This window comes from Mauremys mutica, chromosome 2 (genome assembly GCF_020497125.1).
Source record: "Mauremys mutica isolate MM-2020 ecotype Southern chromosome 2, ASM2049712v1, whole genome shotgun sequence".
Classification (NCBI taxonomy): Eukaryota; Metazoa; Chordata; order Testudines; family Geoemydidae; genus Mauremys; species Mauremys mutica.
Genome location: NC_059073.1, coordinates 77602958 through 77620765, shown reverse-complemented (window position 1 = coordinate 77620765; position 17808 = coordinate 77602958). Strand labels below are relative to the sequence as shown.

Genomic DNA, 17808 nt, shown 5'->3' with positions numbered 1-17808 from the left:
ACACTGCAATTTTTGTTAAGCCTTTCTGGAGCGGTACTAAAGCTATCATAATGTACAAAGCTATATCTGAATTCTTACCCCCAGATAACACTTACAGTACTAAACTGCACAAAATTACTATGTCCCGGCTACATACAGACTTTCCAAAGATGCAGTTGTTCTCTGAAGAGTGTGTTACTTTGTGGGGAGACACAGCCACAGTGGAACACAAAATTCAGGTCCTCGGGAAGAGGAGAAGAAAAAAGACTAGGGTTTCAGAGTCTTACTGTAAAAAATTAATGATTATTTTAACATGTATATATTTTTGTTTCATTGCAGAAGGTATCTTTGCATCCAATGGATGAAAAATACTATTAAATGACACCTCCCACCCCCAGATAGTAACTACCCCCAATAATAGAAAGAGCAGCAATAATAAATACAGTAGAACCTCAGAGTTACTAACACCTCGGGAATGGAGGTTGTTTGTAACTCTGAAATGTTCGTAACTCTGAACAAAACATGATGGTTGTTTCAAAAATTTATAACTGAACATTGACTTAATACAGCTTTGAAACTTTATCGTGCGGAAGAAAAATGCTGCTTTAACCATCTTAATTTAAATGAAACAAGCACAGAAACAGTTTTCTTACCTTGTCAAATCTTTTTTTTTAAACGTTCCCTTTATTTTTTTAGTAGTTTATATTTAACACAGTACTGTTCTGTATTTGCTTTTTATTTTTGTTTTTTGTCTCTGCTGCTGCCTGATTGTGTACTTCCAGTTCCAAATGAGGTGTAAGGTTGACTGGTCAGTTCGTAACTCTGGTGTTCATAACTCTGAGGTTCTACTGTACAAATGAAAAAAATCATAGGCTGACTCTTTGGAATGTACTATGAAATGTTAACACATATTGGAACCTGAAGTAAGTTATGTGATTCCCTCCCATTTGAATCCAGAAACTGTATCAGTCTGCAGTTCTTATCACATGAGTTTTGGGGGGAAATCTCCAGTCAAAATGTGCCAAAAGTTTTGGTGCTGAGAATTCTTGTTCATGCCCTGTTTCTCCCTAGTTTTGTACTTCTCCCTCTGCCTTGCTTGGTAACACTCAGAAATTCACTCCTACTCCTTCCTCTCTAGAATAGATTAAAGAAAAAGTGACTCTATGGGAGTTAAAAGGGCAATAAACCAAGAAAAGGGGGGCAAGAAATGTTTAACTTTTAGAATGCAACTTTAACCCACAGGTCCTGTATCTCTTTGCCCTCCTCCTCTGTCACACTCAGGATTCTGAACTCTGGGGCAAGATCATTCCTTACCCTTCTTGCTGTTAAGGAATGTTTGACCTGAGAGTATCTTCAAGTAACTGTGACTGGCCTATTACTTTTACTATTATTATTTTAGAACAGTGGTTCTCAACCTATTTACCATTGTGGGACGCATCCAATACTACCTGTATGGCCCTGAGGATGTTACATAGGCTGCAGCTGTGTGCTGATTGGGCTGCAAGCAGCCTGCGGGCCACAGGTTGAGAACCACTGCTTTAGAAGAAGTAAGAAATCTTGCTCACTCTGCTACTTTTACTGCATTTATAACTTATCCGTAGAATTCTTAACCCTACCTCTCTTTCCTTCTTGACTTGGCTTCCCTCTTAGTTACTACAGGAAATGTCAATTCAAGTCCTTCTCTCTCATCTCCCTCTCCTATCCAAAAAGTACATTGGTTCTCGTGCAGCTGTTACTCTGCCCAAGGTCATGCTGTTTACACAGGATCAGATAGATTCTGGTGGTGATAATCTTCTTTGGGAAGACTAAGAAGACATATTTGTCATAGGTAACAATGCTGGCTCAAACCTTTCTGCTTCTCATCCTCAAAGGTGATAATAGCCTTTTCTCACCTAGCTGCTGATATTGAGATTTCAGAGACTGAGGAGGCGCCAGAGAAAGACTGTGATTATTCTCAAGATTTTCTGCTAGAGGATTTATGCTATTTGTGCAGAAATATTACACCAGTACGTTGCCTGGAAGTAACCCCACGACTTCATCTGTTACTTGAGAAGAGCCATCAAAGGAGAACACCTAACCGTATGCAATTCTAATTTGTCCATCGATAAATGACACTCTCCCTGGTCAACCTAAACAGTATGCTCACCAGACTCTTTAAGCTCTCAGCTTCTAAGGTGAAACAAATGGAGTGGATCCTGGAACTTTTTTCACTGCACCAGTTTTGTGTACAAGGACCTGTCCATTCCCACCCCCAAATTTCTTGAAACAGATACCTTGTCACAGGAGGTAGTGTCTTTGACCGTCATTCTTTTTTTGTTTTTTCTGGCTCCAATTCCAGTACTGCTGTTGTGTCCTACAGAAGCTGTACTTACTGAGTATCCTGGTACACCTCTACCCTGATATAACGCTGTCCTTGGGAGCCAAAAACTCTTACCGTGTTATAGGTGAAACCACGTTCTGTCGAACTTGCTTTGATCCGCTGGAGTGCACAGCCCCGCCACCCTCGGAGCACTGCTTTACCGCGTTATATCCGAATTTGTGTTGTATCGGGTCGCAGTATATTGGGATAGAGGTGTACATTGCCTCAGTCTTGTCTGGTTATGGTTTCAGATTCTCCAGCGGTTTCTGATCCTCTCTGGAATAAATGCATCAGAAACATATAAGACTCTTTTCATTCCCCTGTCCTTGTGGAAAGCCTCCCTATTCGGCTAGTTAGTTAAGTCACCTGTTAACTGGATTTCCTTGGTTAGTAATAGGGACAATGCATACCGAGGCCTTATTTTGAGTTCAGAATGAGCCGGAGGAAACTATTCTTTTCAGAGGAAAAAAAATGTACATCAATTTCCTTTAATATAGGGCTTTTAGGAAGGCACTGGTAGTGCTCAGGGACTCTTTGGAATCTCAGGGGACTCCATTTGGGTCACAGCTCTGAGTGGGCATTTATCCCTTCTCTCTCTGTTAAAACTGTTGGATAAAATTTTAAAAAGTGCCGAAGTCCCATCTAAAGTCACTGGGATATAGGCTTCTAAGTGACGTAGGTGCTTTTGATATTTTACCCAGTGCTTCTACATCCCTTGATCTTTCTGCCAGTTTCTCTTTAAGCCTTTGAGTTCTTTGTATGTGGAGTTGCTGACTTTAAAAACCCTTTCCCAGTTGCTGCTTTTCTGCAAATAGGGTAAATGAGCTTGGCAGCTCAGTTCTCTTTACTGCCAACCTATTTCTTGTTCTCCACGGTATAGGGAGGCTTTTCCTCCTTTCTCCAGTAGTTTCAAGGTTTCTTCTTGGTCAAGAAATACTATCATTGTCCAGTTTTATTCTTCCACTCAGAATAAAAAAGAATGCAGCATGTGCCCTTTGACTGTTATAGAACCTTAAAATTCAACTTTGGAACAAAGAAGAATTTTTGGTCTTCTGGTTCGTTTTGTTATGGGAAGAGCCAAGGATGGGGACCAAAACCTCTAAGGTAACTCTAGTTTGCTAGATTGTATTTGGGACGCCTATTCAGGTGAAGGAGCACATTGTATTTTTCAGTGTCAGAACCTATTCTGACTTTATGTAGTCAATCTTTGGGACAGAGAGGGGACATTTTGGTGGAAGAGAGAAATAAAGCTTGTGTGCATTTTTTTCACCTGGTATGACTGAATTACTGCATATGCATCAACAGATGCAGTTTTTGGCTATGGAGTGATGAGAGAAGTTGTGTCTGAGTAACTTCTACCCGTTCTTTCAATGAAAGACTGCTAGACAGATCCCCTCTCTGGTCCTCCTTCAGGTACCTTCTCAAAACTCACCTCTTCCATAATGCATATAGCAGACTGCAACCTGATTATGGCAATGCAGGTGGACAGCTGCAATCACTGTTGCTGACCAGCCAAGAATGATGCATGTCATATTATGTTTGCTACTGTATCTCCACCACTCCCCTCCTGGCCCTCTTGTTTGTCTCAGATACCTGTTACTTGTCTTTTTACACTGTACGGTCTTTGGGGGAAGAGACAGTCATAGATTATATGTTTGTACACAGGCACAATGGAACTTTGACATGGTTGTGGTCTTTAAATGCTGTAGCAATATATATTAAACAATAAGATCCCTAGTATTCCATTGCAGACAGGTGAATTGGAGGTTTCAAAGACTACAGTTTTTATTTGTAAATGTTTCTGAATCTTGGATACACTATTCTGGACTGATAATTCTAAAATTCATAATTTTTAGGCATATTTTAATGTATCATATTTTAGCCACTGATGGCTTATTTTAGTTCATCTTTATGTAGAAAGTATCCCTAATTGGTATATTTTAACACTGCTTCTCTCCATTTTGGAGTGCCATGGAAGATTTGTCAAGGGGCTTTAAGGGACAGAACAGTAAAAATAAGTTGTTTCCATGAGTGTTTTTGATGCAGTTGGACTGTTGCTTCTGCTTGTCATATAAGAAATATTTCAAATTGGTGTCAATTTTATGTTTCTCTCAGATATAAATTTAAGTTCAAATTTATTATCATGTGGGTTAAATTTAGAAGGGAGTTGAAAAGACCATTGGCATTATGTATTTGTATTTATAATAGTGGATTGGGACCCCGTTGTACTGGGCCCAAACACATAGTGTGAAACAGCTTCTATCCTGAAGATCTTACTATACAAATTGACAAGGCATAGGGTGGAGGGGCAAGAGAAGTATGGAGACAGGTGGAGTGACTTGCCCTAGTTTTGTGACTCCCAGTCAGTACCCTATCCACTAGACCAGGGGTAGGCAACCTACGGCACGTGTGCCGAAGGCGCCACGCGAGCTGATTTTCAGTGGCACTCACACCGCCTAGGTCCTGGCCACCGGTCCGGGGGGCTCTGCATTTTAATTTAATTTTAAATGAAGCTTTCTAAACATTTTAAAAACCTTATTTACTTTACATACAACAATAGTTTAGTTATATATTATAGACTTATAGAAAGAGACCTTCTAAACACATTAAAATGTATTACTGGCACACAAAACCTTAAATTAGAGTGAATAAATGAAGACTTGGCACACCACTTCTGAAAGGTTGCTGACTTCTGCACTAGACCTTTCTCTGTGTGTGCATATATGTATAAATATATAAAATAAAGAGGATAAAATACAGGCAGCCCATAATATAATTTGTATCCTGTTGTAAACCGACTGTATGTAGTAGCTGAGTGTCTACAGATATTCAGATTTTGTAACTAATTTGTAGGAATAAAAAACACCAATCTAGTCACTCCATCACTTCCCTTAGATCTTCAAGAGCTTAAATCAGTTACAATGTTTTTTAAGGTTTCCCCTTCTGCACTTTGGTGCTGATCATCAAAGAATTTAAGCATGTGCTTATGTGTTTTAGTGAACTGGGGCCTTAGAATAGTTGATTCTCTTACGTAAGGTGATTGATTTTATTTTTTTCGATTAATATATTTGTTTGTAAGTTGTTCAGTGCTTCATTTCTCCTCCTTGTGAACTCTGTAATACTACAGTCTGATGTGTCTAGGTACAGCAATGTGTGACATAACTTCTATGAAAGTTACATAGGTGGTTATGCAAAATACTGTTGCTTGGTTTTCTAAAGGGTCAGCAATAAAATAGTTTATTTTAAATCAAGAAATAACACTGGAAAGTACTTCACTATGAAGACCGTGAAAATGAGAATGTAATCTGTATGAGAAGCTTGCTTTCCTAGATATAATGAAAATATATTTTCATTTTACTTGTATAGTTATTTCAGTTTTTGTTTACCCATTCTGTTTTTTCCCCAAGGGCTAGATAGGAGTGTTAAGTGCTTGAAGCCCGTTTAAAGGGAATATGTGCTATATTGTAGTTATACTGTGAAATTGTAGCACATACAGTGAAAGTGAAGATTTTACAGTTAATCCATGTTTAGTTGTAATGTCATCATTTTAGGTCTGTAAAGCAAAAGCATTTTGTCTTTGAATATGTCCAAGTCTCCATTGTTACACTGTAACTTGCTGAAATTAGGATCCACATTGTGTATTAGTGCCATATTGCAGAGGTTACTTTTTTCTAAGTATGGAGGGAGGGACAGTAAACAATTGTTACAATGGATAATGACTAATACTATACCATATATACTCGATCATAAGCCGGTTTGTTTATAAGCCAACCTCCCTCCCCAAGATGGATAAGGAAGAATTGAAAAGTTTTATGACCCATTCATAAGCCGACCCTATAATTCAGGGGTCAGCAAACTTTGGCGCCTGGGCCATGAGGATAAGCCGTTGCAGGGCTGAGATGGTTTGTTTACCTCCAGCGTCCACAGGCACGGAGGTAAACCTAAGTAAACAAGGTGTCCCAGCCAATCAGGGTAAGCAGCTGGCACGCCGGGACAGCAACTGGTGGGGAAATTTTTGGGGGGGGGGGGAGAAACAGGGGGTCAGGGAAGTAACCCTTGTGACCACCCCCCACGTGACCCCACCCCTAGCCTGGGACCCCCACACTCTTCCTATCCCATCCCTTCCCACCTTATCTGGGGAGGACCAGGGGAGGATGTCTCTGGCCTGGCTGGAGCTGCTCCGGCAGACCGGGCAGTGCGGCTGCAGCCTGCTCCGGTGGGCCAGACCAGGCAGTGCGGCCGCAGCATGTTCCAGTGGGCTGGGCCGGGCAGTACGGCTGCAACGTGCTCTGGGTGGTGGGGTGAGCGGGACGGCTGCAACCTGCCAGCCCCGGAGCTGCAGCTGCTTCGGAGGCTGGGGGGAGAGCAGCATGGCCAGAAGCAGAGAGGCTCTGGCCCCGCCTCTTCCCTTCTGGCTCTGCTGCCTCTCCTTGCTCCCTCTGTTGAGGGGAGGGGCTGTGTCTCACTCCTCCCTCTCTATACCCGTTCATAAGCCGACCCCCTTCTCTGGTGCTTCCCTTTTTTAATAAAAAATGTGGCTTATGAACGAGTATATAATTGATAGTCTTATTTGTGATATTTACCAACTACACCGGGTACAATAAAAATCAACACTTCTTATTGGTCCAACCCACCTACTGTTTGTAGGCAGGAAATAGGCATCAGCTGTGAAAATTAAAGTTGTGTCATCCTTTCTACAAATTCCACCCTCAGCATCCTTTTCATAGTGAAAGAGAAGGTTTAATGTTCTATATTTTTGATGCTTTATATAACAAAGACAACCTGTGTTCATCTATCCTTTGTCATGGTTAATACAATTCAGCTATAGAATTTTTTGAGAGACCCAAATTAAAACTTGTGTGGAAATGGAAACTAGAGTATTGGAGTCCCCAAATGCATATTGTCACTTTAAAACTTATATAGGTAGTGTCAAGAACATCTTTCAATGTTTTTTCTGGGAAGGTGTAGCCTCCCTTTGGCAATATAGCAGCAAAAGTTGACTTTTATAATTCTTTTCTTTCCTCTAAATAAAAAAAAAATAATCTACTTTAAATTTTGCATCTTTTTTGAGAGAGAGAAATTAAGATTTCTTTCAGATGTGTACAAATCCATTCATACACACGTGGAAGTTAAAGAGGGAGAAAGTCTGACTAGATCACTAATCCATTCCCCTGGCAGTGTAAGTTTCTTTCCTGTATCCAGTGGTTTCTCCCGGTTGGTTTAAAATAACTAATGTGGTAGTTTTTCCCCTGATTTAACAGATCTTCCGTTTTGGGGAGCAGTTTCCTGATACTCAATCTTAGAATTTTCCCTTGCTTAATTTAATCTTTTTACCTATATCCAGTCAAAGTGTGTGTTCATCTGAACCCTTGTTAACTTAACCACTATTATGTAAAGAGTGGTATGTTCTCTGAGGTTTGTCTTAATCAGCCAGCTTTGCCAACATCTCCTGGTTAAGAGGAGGGAGACTGTAAATTGGTTTTCTAATAATATGAATCCCTTATTGTCCAGAGCTCTTAGCATTTTAAGAAATCTTCAGTTCATTGAGGTTTGGTGGCAGATAGAGCTTGTGAAGGACTATGCTCAGCTCAATGGGCTGTATGTAATGCAATAACTTTTTAACTTCTTATCCAATCAGTTCAGAATTTCAGACAATTTTGCAGGCCTCCGTGGTCAGAACTCTCTGCTGCTATTAGGGAAAATCTGGAAACTGAAAGGGGAAAAATGGGGGACACATGGAACCCTGACAGTTGATTAGCACTGCCACAGCTGTAAACACCTCTGTAATTGACTATAGATAAAAGGACTAGTTGGTGGCACCCATTAACACCTGCCAGCATAACAATACTCAGTCTCGTCTGTTGTCCTCCTAATAGAGTTTAACAGGTTGATACCCTCAATGATCTATATCTCAGAAAGAAAGAAGACAAATAACTTGGGGGACTAGGAGGAAGTGGGGGCGGAATGGGGAAGTCCACACAGTCCCTGACATGGGGGATCCTGGTAGGGGGAAAGAGGAATAGAGGTATACAGAAAACCCTGGCAGGGGGAAGATTAGGTGATCCTGATGAGAGGATGAGGGACACTCGCAAACCCTCTACCTTGCAGGCCTATCTTAACCAATGTGCCCTCAGGACACTTTCACAGGGCTTCCATCTCAGAGGGGCCCCCAGCCACTGGGGAAACCCGCCAAAATAAAACAGCAGTGATGCTGCAACCCTGTGCATGGTTTAGCAGGCAGTGCCATTTACTCAAATTTGGCTCAGCTGCTCCTCCATCACAGCTGGGATCAGGAGTGGCAATCTGAGCTAGGACAGGAGTGGAGCACTGCTCAAGAAGGGGTGGAGGAGGGTGCACAGCCAAGAAGGTCCTGGGGGCAAGTTGCTGTGCCCTGGGGTGAGTGGGGAGTATTGGGAGGCGGCGTGTGTGGGGGCGAGTGGAGCACGGGTGTGTGTGTGCGGGATTGGGGGCTGGGATGTTGGAGGAGAAGGGGATGTTGGAGGTTGTGGCCAGTATGGCTGAGTTGCTGGGGGGCTGTGGTGAGCAGGATATATTACAGGGCTGCTGGGATGTGTGTGGAGGCTGTCAGGCTAAGTGGGAGCTGGTGGAGAGTTGTTGAAGTGTATATATGGGGTAGGAGGGGCATTCTGGGGTCTGTTTCTGAGATGTGTTATTCATACATTGGTATATTTTAACTTCCAAAACATCTCTGTGTAGAAATAAAACCAAAAATGACTGCAAGACTTCTCTGTACAAGGATTTTGATATAGATCAAGTGTAACTCTTCAGGAAGGCATATCATAGACACTTTAAATGCAGCATCTTTTATTTTGTTTAAAGCTAATTAGTTCTGTTTTCTTATAATTTTCTCGATTCTTATACCAATCTTTAAAGTTACTGTGAGATCAAATTACTTTGTCCAATTTTCAGTGTGAAAGCAGAATGAAAATGAAAAGCAATTAGTATGCTGATACGGAAATTTTTCTTAATTCCTTGTATGACATTATCTGAAAGAAAAAAGTGTACTACTTAATATACGGTTAGTTTTTGGTTAAGCCACATGAAAAATTCCCATTTTCTGCACATAATTCACATACAACTCAGTATTTATCAATACAGATGACTTTCTGAACACTGAACTCTCAATAATCCTTTGGCTGGCAAATATTCAAGGAGTAAATGGGAGGAATTGACAAGTAGAAGCCAATTTTTTACCTTTGTGAATAGGATTAATGAATTTTTTAAACAAAATTTAGGGACATTAACATCCTCTGATCTGTAGTTATTCAAACAGTAAAGATGCTATGAGAAGATAGAAAATGTTCTTAGTGCTCTTTTGAGCTATTTGCCTTGACAGGTAAATGAGACAAAATAGATTCTCTTTTCTCATTCATAATGGACTTTACCTGCAATTGGAGAGCAGACAATGGAATTTGGAAGCTTATCTGGTAGAAGATGCTTGTTCACTAGATGGAAACCAGAAAAATGTGTAGCTTCTAGACTCTCTCTCTCTCAGTATATAGCCTTCATGGATAAAATTTTAGCTTTTACCTGTTTCTTTATGAGACTGCTTCAGTTATTACTGAGATCAGTTTATCAGCTTTTGAGAATCCAACCAAGGGATATTTTTTGTCTTTTAGAAGAGCTTGAAATGCTTTCATGTCTATCATATTATACATATCTCAAGACAATTGTTCATTTGTACTGAAAATAACCACTGTTGTTTTCCACTATTTATTTTAATTTATTTGTTTGTGCTACCAGTCCATCTCTTTGTTTAATAGACCATTAAAATATTTTAAATATCTGGTCAATTAGAAATTGAACCACATTATCTGAAGAATGACATCCTTCCTCTACAACTACTCCAGCCAAAAAGCGAGAGACAATCTAAGACTTGAGAGGGTGAAAAGGCTGGGAAAGAAATGTCCAAAAAATAAATGCTGTTGGCTATAATCTGTTCTCAAGAGCTACTAAATTTTGGTTATGTTATGGATTGAGAGCAGGTGAAAATCAGCCCAGTTTCAACCTCTTCATATATGCTAAATATCAAAGAAACTTTTTTTTGTTTGGTTGGGTTTTTTTGTTTTGTTTTGCAAGAGTGTTACAAAGTTGTAAACCTAACCAGCTATATCAAAATATCATTCCACCAGATGATGTATAGAAATGCATGAACTAAGGCAGTGATATTATGGAGAGAGTTGCTGTCCATAGATTTGCACTAGACTGATAAAGATTAAGGAGATCTTAGACATCAAAATACTGTGAGGGTTGTGTGGTAACCTGGTCCATAATCTTAGCTGGAAAAGGAAGATTAGGAAGTTGGCCAGATTGTCATTATCAAGTGCTGATAATTTCCTGAGGGAAAAAATTCTTTATAACAGCAAAATGCCTTTTCATAGGGAGGCACTGAAATTTTTTCACCAGTACTGTACCCATTTTTCCATATTAGTTCTTATCATCCAGAAAGACATGGATCCAAATAACACATTGTAACCTGAATCGTTCTGCTTACCTCTGGCCACTGACACTCACAGATACCAAAACGCAGCCAGAGAAGTCTTAGTTTTTGCCATATGTGGATGTCCTCTTGTATCTGTGAGATGTAGTGTGGTCCAAACCCATTCATTTTTTTTTTATCCACAAAGTTACTAGGAATTTCCTCACAATGAGGGGAACTTAAACTGAGATTTGATGTCCAATTCATCAACCAAAACAAATCTGGTGGTTGAAAATTTAAGGCCTTATTGGGGAGGCGAAGGACGTTGCTTTGCCTCCCTGGCCTCCAACAGGATAGAAGTACTCCTATCTCAAACTGTAGGAAGGAGGGGTTGGTCCCCGACATCAGTTAAGTACCACAGGATTGGCTTCAAAGGCCGTTTATGCAACTAAACCTCCCTCTCCCACCTAGTATCTCACTGCCCAGTGTCCCTGTAAAGGTTTCGAGGGAAGAGGGAGGCAACTTTTTCCAGTGGATGAGTTTCATACACCAAAAAATTCAAAACCATCAATTTCTCCTATCTTGTGGTAGATCTTGCCACCATCACTTGCCAGCTCTCTCAATTTTATCCTAAATCTCACAATACTAGATATTTTTTTAAAAGCCCTATTTCATATGACTGCCTGAGAATCTCAGGTTTTAATTTTTAACAAAATTAGTTTCTAGCTGTCATGGTTGTGGATTAAAGCTTGAAAATATGAACTGTAAAGCCTCAAAAATCAGAAATCAAATAAAAAGAACCATATATATATATATATATATATATATATATATATATATATATATATATATATCCTGATTTTTAAACCAGTCTTATGATTTTAATGGGCCAAACTTTTTATTTGTTTTGAACACTTGGAGTTGGCCTTACTGGAAAAAATAGGTATGTTTTTACACCACAATCCAAAAGTAAGCCCTCAAATCTGGGTCTGTTGTTGGGGGTTAGTTCATGGGGAGGACACTTGTCTCTTGCAAAGTATCCTGGTTGGTTGGAAAGAGGGCCAGAAGGCAGGCCCGAGCTCTGTTGGTGCAAAGGCCCCCTGCACTTTTTACCATTTTTTGGAGTTCATGTTGGCTGTGCTAGGTACGCATATCTAACATACCTATCTGGTGAATCTAGATACATTTTCTGATGTGCAGTGGGAGGCTCTGATATTCACGAAGGTATTTAAGGACATGCCTATCTTGAAATCCATATGCACGTTCAATGAAGTGTGTATTTGCAGGATCAGTGTCATACTTATACCATGAATACATAAGGTAAACGTTAAATAGATTCTTACTGAAGAATACATAAACAATATTCTCATTAAACATGAATTAGAAATAGTTACCAAACTTTCTACTCTCAGTTGATAAATATATTATCCAATAATGTTTACCATTTAATGGTATTCATCCAAAAGGAAGTATTTAGACACTGAAATCAAGGTAACAATAAATGATAAATAAATATCCTAACAATTCCTGGGTAAGAGTTAAGATTGTTTTGTGATGAAATATGCATTTCTTTGTAATTAGTGGGTAAAATCTTTGACCCATTTAAGTTAATGGGAATCTTTGTCATTGACTAGGAATCAAGATTTCACCCAGTAAGAATAATGTGCTTGTCTGTTACGAGAGCAGTATAAGATTTATGATTCCCTTAATTATTCATTTCTCCACAGTTTAGTGCTGGGATCTTGCAATTGATGTGATAGGTAATATTGTTGTTGTCACCTAACAACCTTAACTGATTATGGAATGAAGTTTTGAAAGTACATTGAGATTTTACCATATGCTAAACTTAAAAACCACTCTCAGAATTAATAAACCACTCAAGGTCAAAAAAGAACAAAGAAGAGCTAATGATAACATAACTTGTAATAGTGGAATCTGCATCTGGGCCAAATTAAAACATGAAGGCTCAATAATCTGCCTAGTACTTTGAAGGAAAGAAAGGAGGTTTCTACAGTGGAACACTGCTAACTATAACTTCTTCAGCATAGTGATTCACTGTGCATATTCCAATCTGAGCAGCATACCTTCCATATTTAAATGTGTGTTTCCTCAAAAACACAATCTTAACTTGAACCGTTACTCTAGGCCATGTAAAATTTGATTTTTTCTTAATTATATATACCATAACTGCAGGCTGTATATTTCTAGTGTTCCGTGATAGATGAGAGTTGTTAACAAAAATATTTTGAAGACATACTTGACTGTGCTAGGCGGCAAAACCTTAGCAGTTATATTTATTTTGGAGTAGTCAAAGGCAAGCAGATATCCTTCTGCTGATATTTAATTGTGATACCAAGAAGTATTACTATAAGATCACTATTTTTGGCTTTCCTTGATAGCCAGTCGTCTTGTTTGTGACTGTCATTTCTCGGTATCACTTCATAGATGTTTGAGTTGAGGGTATTTAAAGGGTAAATTACTACAGAAAGAGAGGATTTTCCCAACCCAGCTTTTATTATAGAGGAAAGAATCTTCTTTCTGCTGTTCTACTCTAATATCCCCCAAAATAGATTTTGTTTTTTAATTTTTAATTTTTTTCATTTATTGTTTAAATATAAATGTTTATGTAGAAATAGGATGATACTTTCCCACATTTTATTCCCCCCCCCCCCGATTGTAAAAATTTGATATGCTAAGACATAAAAATGAATGTTTTTGGAGGGGAACCCCACTTGATGTTCGGTGTCAAAATTGTAAACTGTCACTCTCTCAAAACAAATCAGATGAAAAATAATGACCCATAAAAAGCAGAGGAGAAAATCATGAATGCTTACAAGGAGGGAAAAAAACTACTTTCCTGCATTTTTCATATTTTAAAGGAGGAATAAAAGGTGCTGTCCCTGCAGAGTTTTGCACAGAAATAGGGGAAAATAAAATAAGGCTTAACTAGGGTTGTTAGCTTTAGATCAGAAGTCACGGAGTGATTATTATCTTTGACTTCCAGAGTACTTTGTGCTAAAAAGATTTTATTTCTAAATGACCGATTTAAATCCACTGTACTCTACACTCCTTTGCAACTAGTCAAGGCACCTTTAAATTTAGAGTATTGGGGATTTTTTTTGCCTAGAAGTTTTCTTTGTGTCTTTTCACAGCCATTGTTTGTTGTCCCACCATGGAGCTCATCCTCCTCGCCAGAGATTTGAATTGGACTCCTTTCAGAATATATCAGTGATGCTTTTCTTCTTGATGGAGGGGGTCGCTGAAGACATGTAGCTTCATATCTCATAGCGTGCTGGTCAGATTTCCTTATATCTGAGAACAAAACTGATAATTGCAACCCAACCTGTTCTTAAAGATCCACAAATGTTTCATGGATCACTTGGGTGGGGGGAAGAGGGAGAAATCACTGTAGTAGGTATGAATTCTGCTTGTATCATCATCATTTCTTCTCCCCACCCCACCTCCACCCTCTCAATTCCCCCCGCCTGTGTTTTGTTACTGACATTTCCATGAAAACATCTTTGTTCCTTGGTTTATGTTTTCCTACTGTTTTTTCCTCTTTTGAAGTCAGTTTTCTGTTTTTTACATCACGGTTGCTGTATTGATGGCTGTGACCTCACAAACAGGATGTGAGGAGACAACATGAACTGCTAGGGAATAAAGATCTTATTTGCACTTAAATATCCTTCCTAGGGAAGAGGAAAAGGGTCAGGTGAGGGGGAATGAAATTATGGAATAGGGTCAAAATTATTTCCTAGTAGAGTATATTTCCGTGGTTGTAATAGGGTCTCAAAAGCTCTTTAAATAAAAAACTGAACCATCCTCACTGTGGTCAGGGAAACTATATTATAATACTTTTAGCAGCAGAATCCAAATGTATATGTGATTGAAGCTAGCAATGTTGTGGCCCCTATTCAGTTGGACCTAAGAACTCATCCTTGTTAAGTAAAAAAACAGTAAAATCGTTACAATATTGATATTCCTCTGACTTGATGTAAAGGTAGAGATTGGGCATGAGGTGAATTTTGGATGGAGGAATAATTTCCTCAGAAATTTTAAGCGGGAATTCCAAATCTTACTCAGAAAAGTGTGTGCTAGAAACTGCACATTAATGTGGCAAATTCAAACAGGACAGCATCTTGGCAACTTGTCAGTTTTAAAATACTGGATTAAAGGAGTAAAATAATTAAGATCAGCTAAACATATTGAGACTTTTGTTAGTGAAAGCAGCTGAAAGAAAATGTGCACTATTTTTCTCTACAGCATATTTGTATTAAAGCTGGCCCTCTCAGCAGAATGTGAGATTTTCATAAACTCTTTCCATACATAGATCCTTCCGTTTCATGTCACATTCTGGCTTTCAAAATGTCAGTAATTTTTTTTAGGTTTTAACAATATCGGAGAGAAAAGATATATCTGTAAACATCCATCAGATGAAAACAAAATCTTCACATTCAACAATTGCCAGTTATTTCACCAAATAGTGTTTTTGGACTGGTTTAAAGAATGATTAGGTATTGGCATAATTTAACACATTTTTCATTTACCTGAAATATGTATTTTTTATTTAATTTCAAAAGTTTAGTAATTGGATTTTTGGTGTTGGATTTTTTTGCATGGCTGTGAGGGGGAAAGAGGGCTGATATGTGCTTTATCACCTCTTGAGTGTTCCCTTGATCTAATTTTAGTAACATTTTGCATTTGTCTTTGCAGCGGGTGTGACTTGAAAAAATTTATTTTTCTAGACTAGCTATAAAAATAAATATGGCTAATTTCTCTGGAACTGTAAGTGGGCTCAGTTCCATTGAGTTAGATCAGTGGTTCTCAAACTTGGGACCCCCTTCTTTGTGTCTGTAGTCATTCACGCTCCCCCTCCCTCCACAAGTGCATATACCGCCACCCAGCTCTGAAGACAGAGCAGAGAGCAGCAGCGGCTGCTGCTTGGCGCCCAGCTCTGAAGGCAACACTGCGCCAGTAGCAGCAAGAAGTAAGGGTGGCAATGTGAAAAAGTGATATTCATCAATATAACTTTTCACAGCAAACTTAGCGCCCCATGCCACCTTTGCTTCTGCGCTGCTGCTGCTGCTGCTGCACCCCTCCAGGTGAGGGATGCGGGGGACAGGGAAGAATCTGAGCCCAGGCTGCCTCCCTGTGAGAGAATGGGAGGCGGGGGAGAAGGACACCCTGAGCCCATGTGGTGGGGCTCCAGCTGATAGCTCAGTGCTTTGAGCATTGGCCTGCTCAACCCAGGGTTGTGAGTTCAATCCTTGAGGGGGCCACTTAGGGATCTGGGGCAAAAATCAGTACTTGGTCCTGCTAGTGAAGGCAGGGGGCTGGACTCAATGACCTTTCAAGGTCCCTTCCAGTTCTAGGAGATAGGTATATCTCCAATTATTATTATTAATCTCCTCCTTCTGGGTGTGCACGGCCCTCCTGCAGGAGCCCCAGCCCAGTCACCTTGGGCTGACAGACAGAGAGCTCTAATCCCCTGCCCCCAACACACAAACAGGCACATCTTGTGGTTCCCTTGACACATTCTCATGCTTCCCTTGAGAGGACTGCCCCATAGTGAGAACTGTTGAGTTAGATGGATTTTCACGAGCAGATAATTTGTCCCTTCTCTTCTGCTTTGTGTGTGATTTTGATACAGTCACTTTCAAACACTGTAAGTGCTCCCTTTGGTAGTTAACTTAACACATGAACATTTTACTTACTTTGCACAAAAGTGTGTCAGTCTGCTCCTAAGGTTCATATTCTTGTGGAGCTGTGTTTTCATGGAAAAACACAATTAGTATTATATTTCTTTAGGACATTTTACCTTGTAAATTATCACTTGGCTAGCCAATCAAATTCTGACCACACAAAGAATAAAGCTAGTTAGAAAAGGAAAAGGTCAGTGTGTGGTTTTTTCCCAAAACAACCCGAAGAGGTTTTTGTGGGGGAGGCTAACCGTTTTAAGATGGCTAAATTAAACAACAGAATTAGTGATAACTTTCTGTAGCTCCCTAGTGTGGGATTAAATGTTAGAGAAGGAAGGGTATTAAAATAATGCTAAATGTGTTTTGTTTGACATGGTCATTTAGTTTCAAACTTAATTTTTTGTTGAAGAATGAATGACATACAATTGACACCCAACTCAAAGGACAGAGATTTGGAAGCTAACTATTCATTTTGTCAGGTTTCAGAGTAGCAGCCGTGTTAGTCTGTATCCGCAAAAAGAACAGGAGTACTTGTGGCACCTTAAAGACTAACAAATTTATTGAAGCATGAGCTTTCGTGAGCTACAGCTCACTTCTTCGGATGCATAGAATGGAACACACAGACAGGAGATATTTATACATACAGAGAACATGAAATGGTGGAAGTATGCATACCAACAGGAAGAGTCTAATCAATTGAGATGAGCTATCGTCAGCAGGAGGAAAAAAACTGTTTGAAGTGATAATTAAGATGGCCCATAGAAGGTGTGAGGAGAACTTAACATAGGGAAATAGATTCAATTAATGTAATGACCCAACCATTCCCAGTCTTTGTTTAGACCACAGGTAATTGTGTCTAGTTTGCATATTAATTCGAGTTCAGCAACCGCACACCATACAACATAAACACTAACCCAGGAACCTATCCTTGCAACAAAGCCCGATGCCAGCTCTGTCCACATATCCATTCCAGTGACACCATCATAGGACCTAATCACATCAGGCACGCCATCAGGGGCTCGTACACCTGCACATCTACCAACGTGATATATGCCATCATGTGCCAGCAATGCCCCTCTGCCATGTACATTGGCCAAACTGGACAGTCTCTACGCAAAAGAATAAATGGACACAAATCTGACATCAGGAATCATAACATTCAAAAACCAGTGGGAGAACACTTCAACCTCTCTAACCACTCAGTGACAGACTTGAAGGTGGCAATTTTGCAACAAAAAAACTTCAAAAACAGACTCCAAAGAGAAACTGCTGAACTCGAATTAATATGCAAACTAGACACAATTACCTGTGGTCTAAACAAAGACTGGGAA

The 17808-nt window shown here is 39.6% G+C and overlaps 1 protein-coding gene across 6 annotated transcripts in view; it reads left to right on the top strand.

Moving 5' to 3' along the window:
• Nucleotides 1-17808, top strand: part of ASXL3 (ASXL transcriptional regulator 3) — a 161155-nt gene that overhangs the window by 37924 nt on the left and 105423 nt on the right. For all 6 annotated transcript variants that reach the window (XM_045006541.1, XM_045006542.1, XM_045006543.1 and 3 more), the window contains one exon: nucleotides 8289-8291. In XM_045006541.1, coding sequence (XP_044862476.1) covers nucleotides 8289-8291 — 3 coding nt within the window. The remainder of the gene's footprint in view (nucleotides 1-8288; nucleotides 8292-17808) is intronic.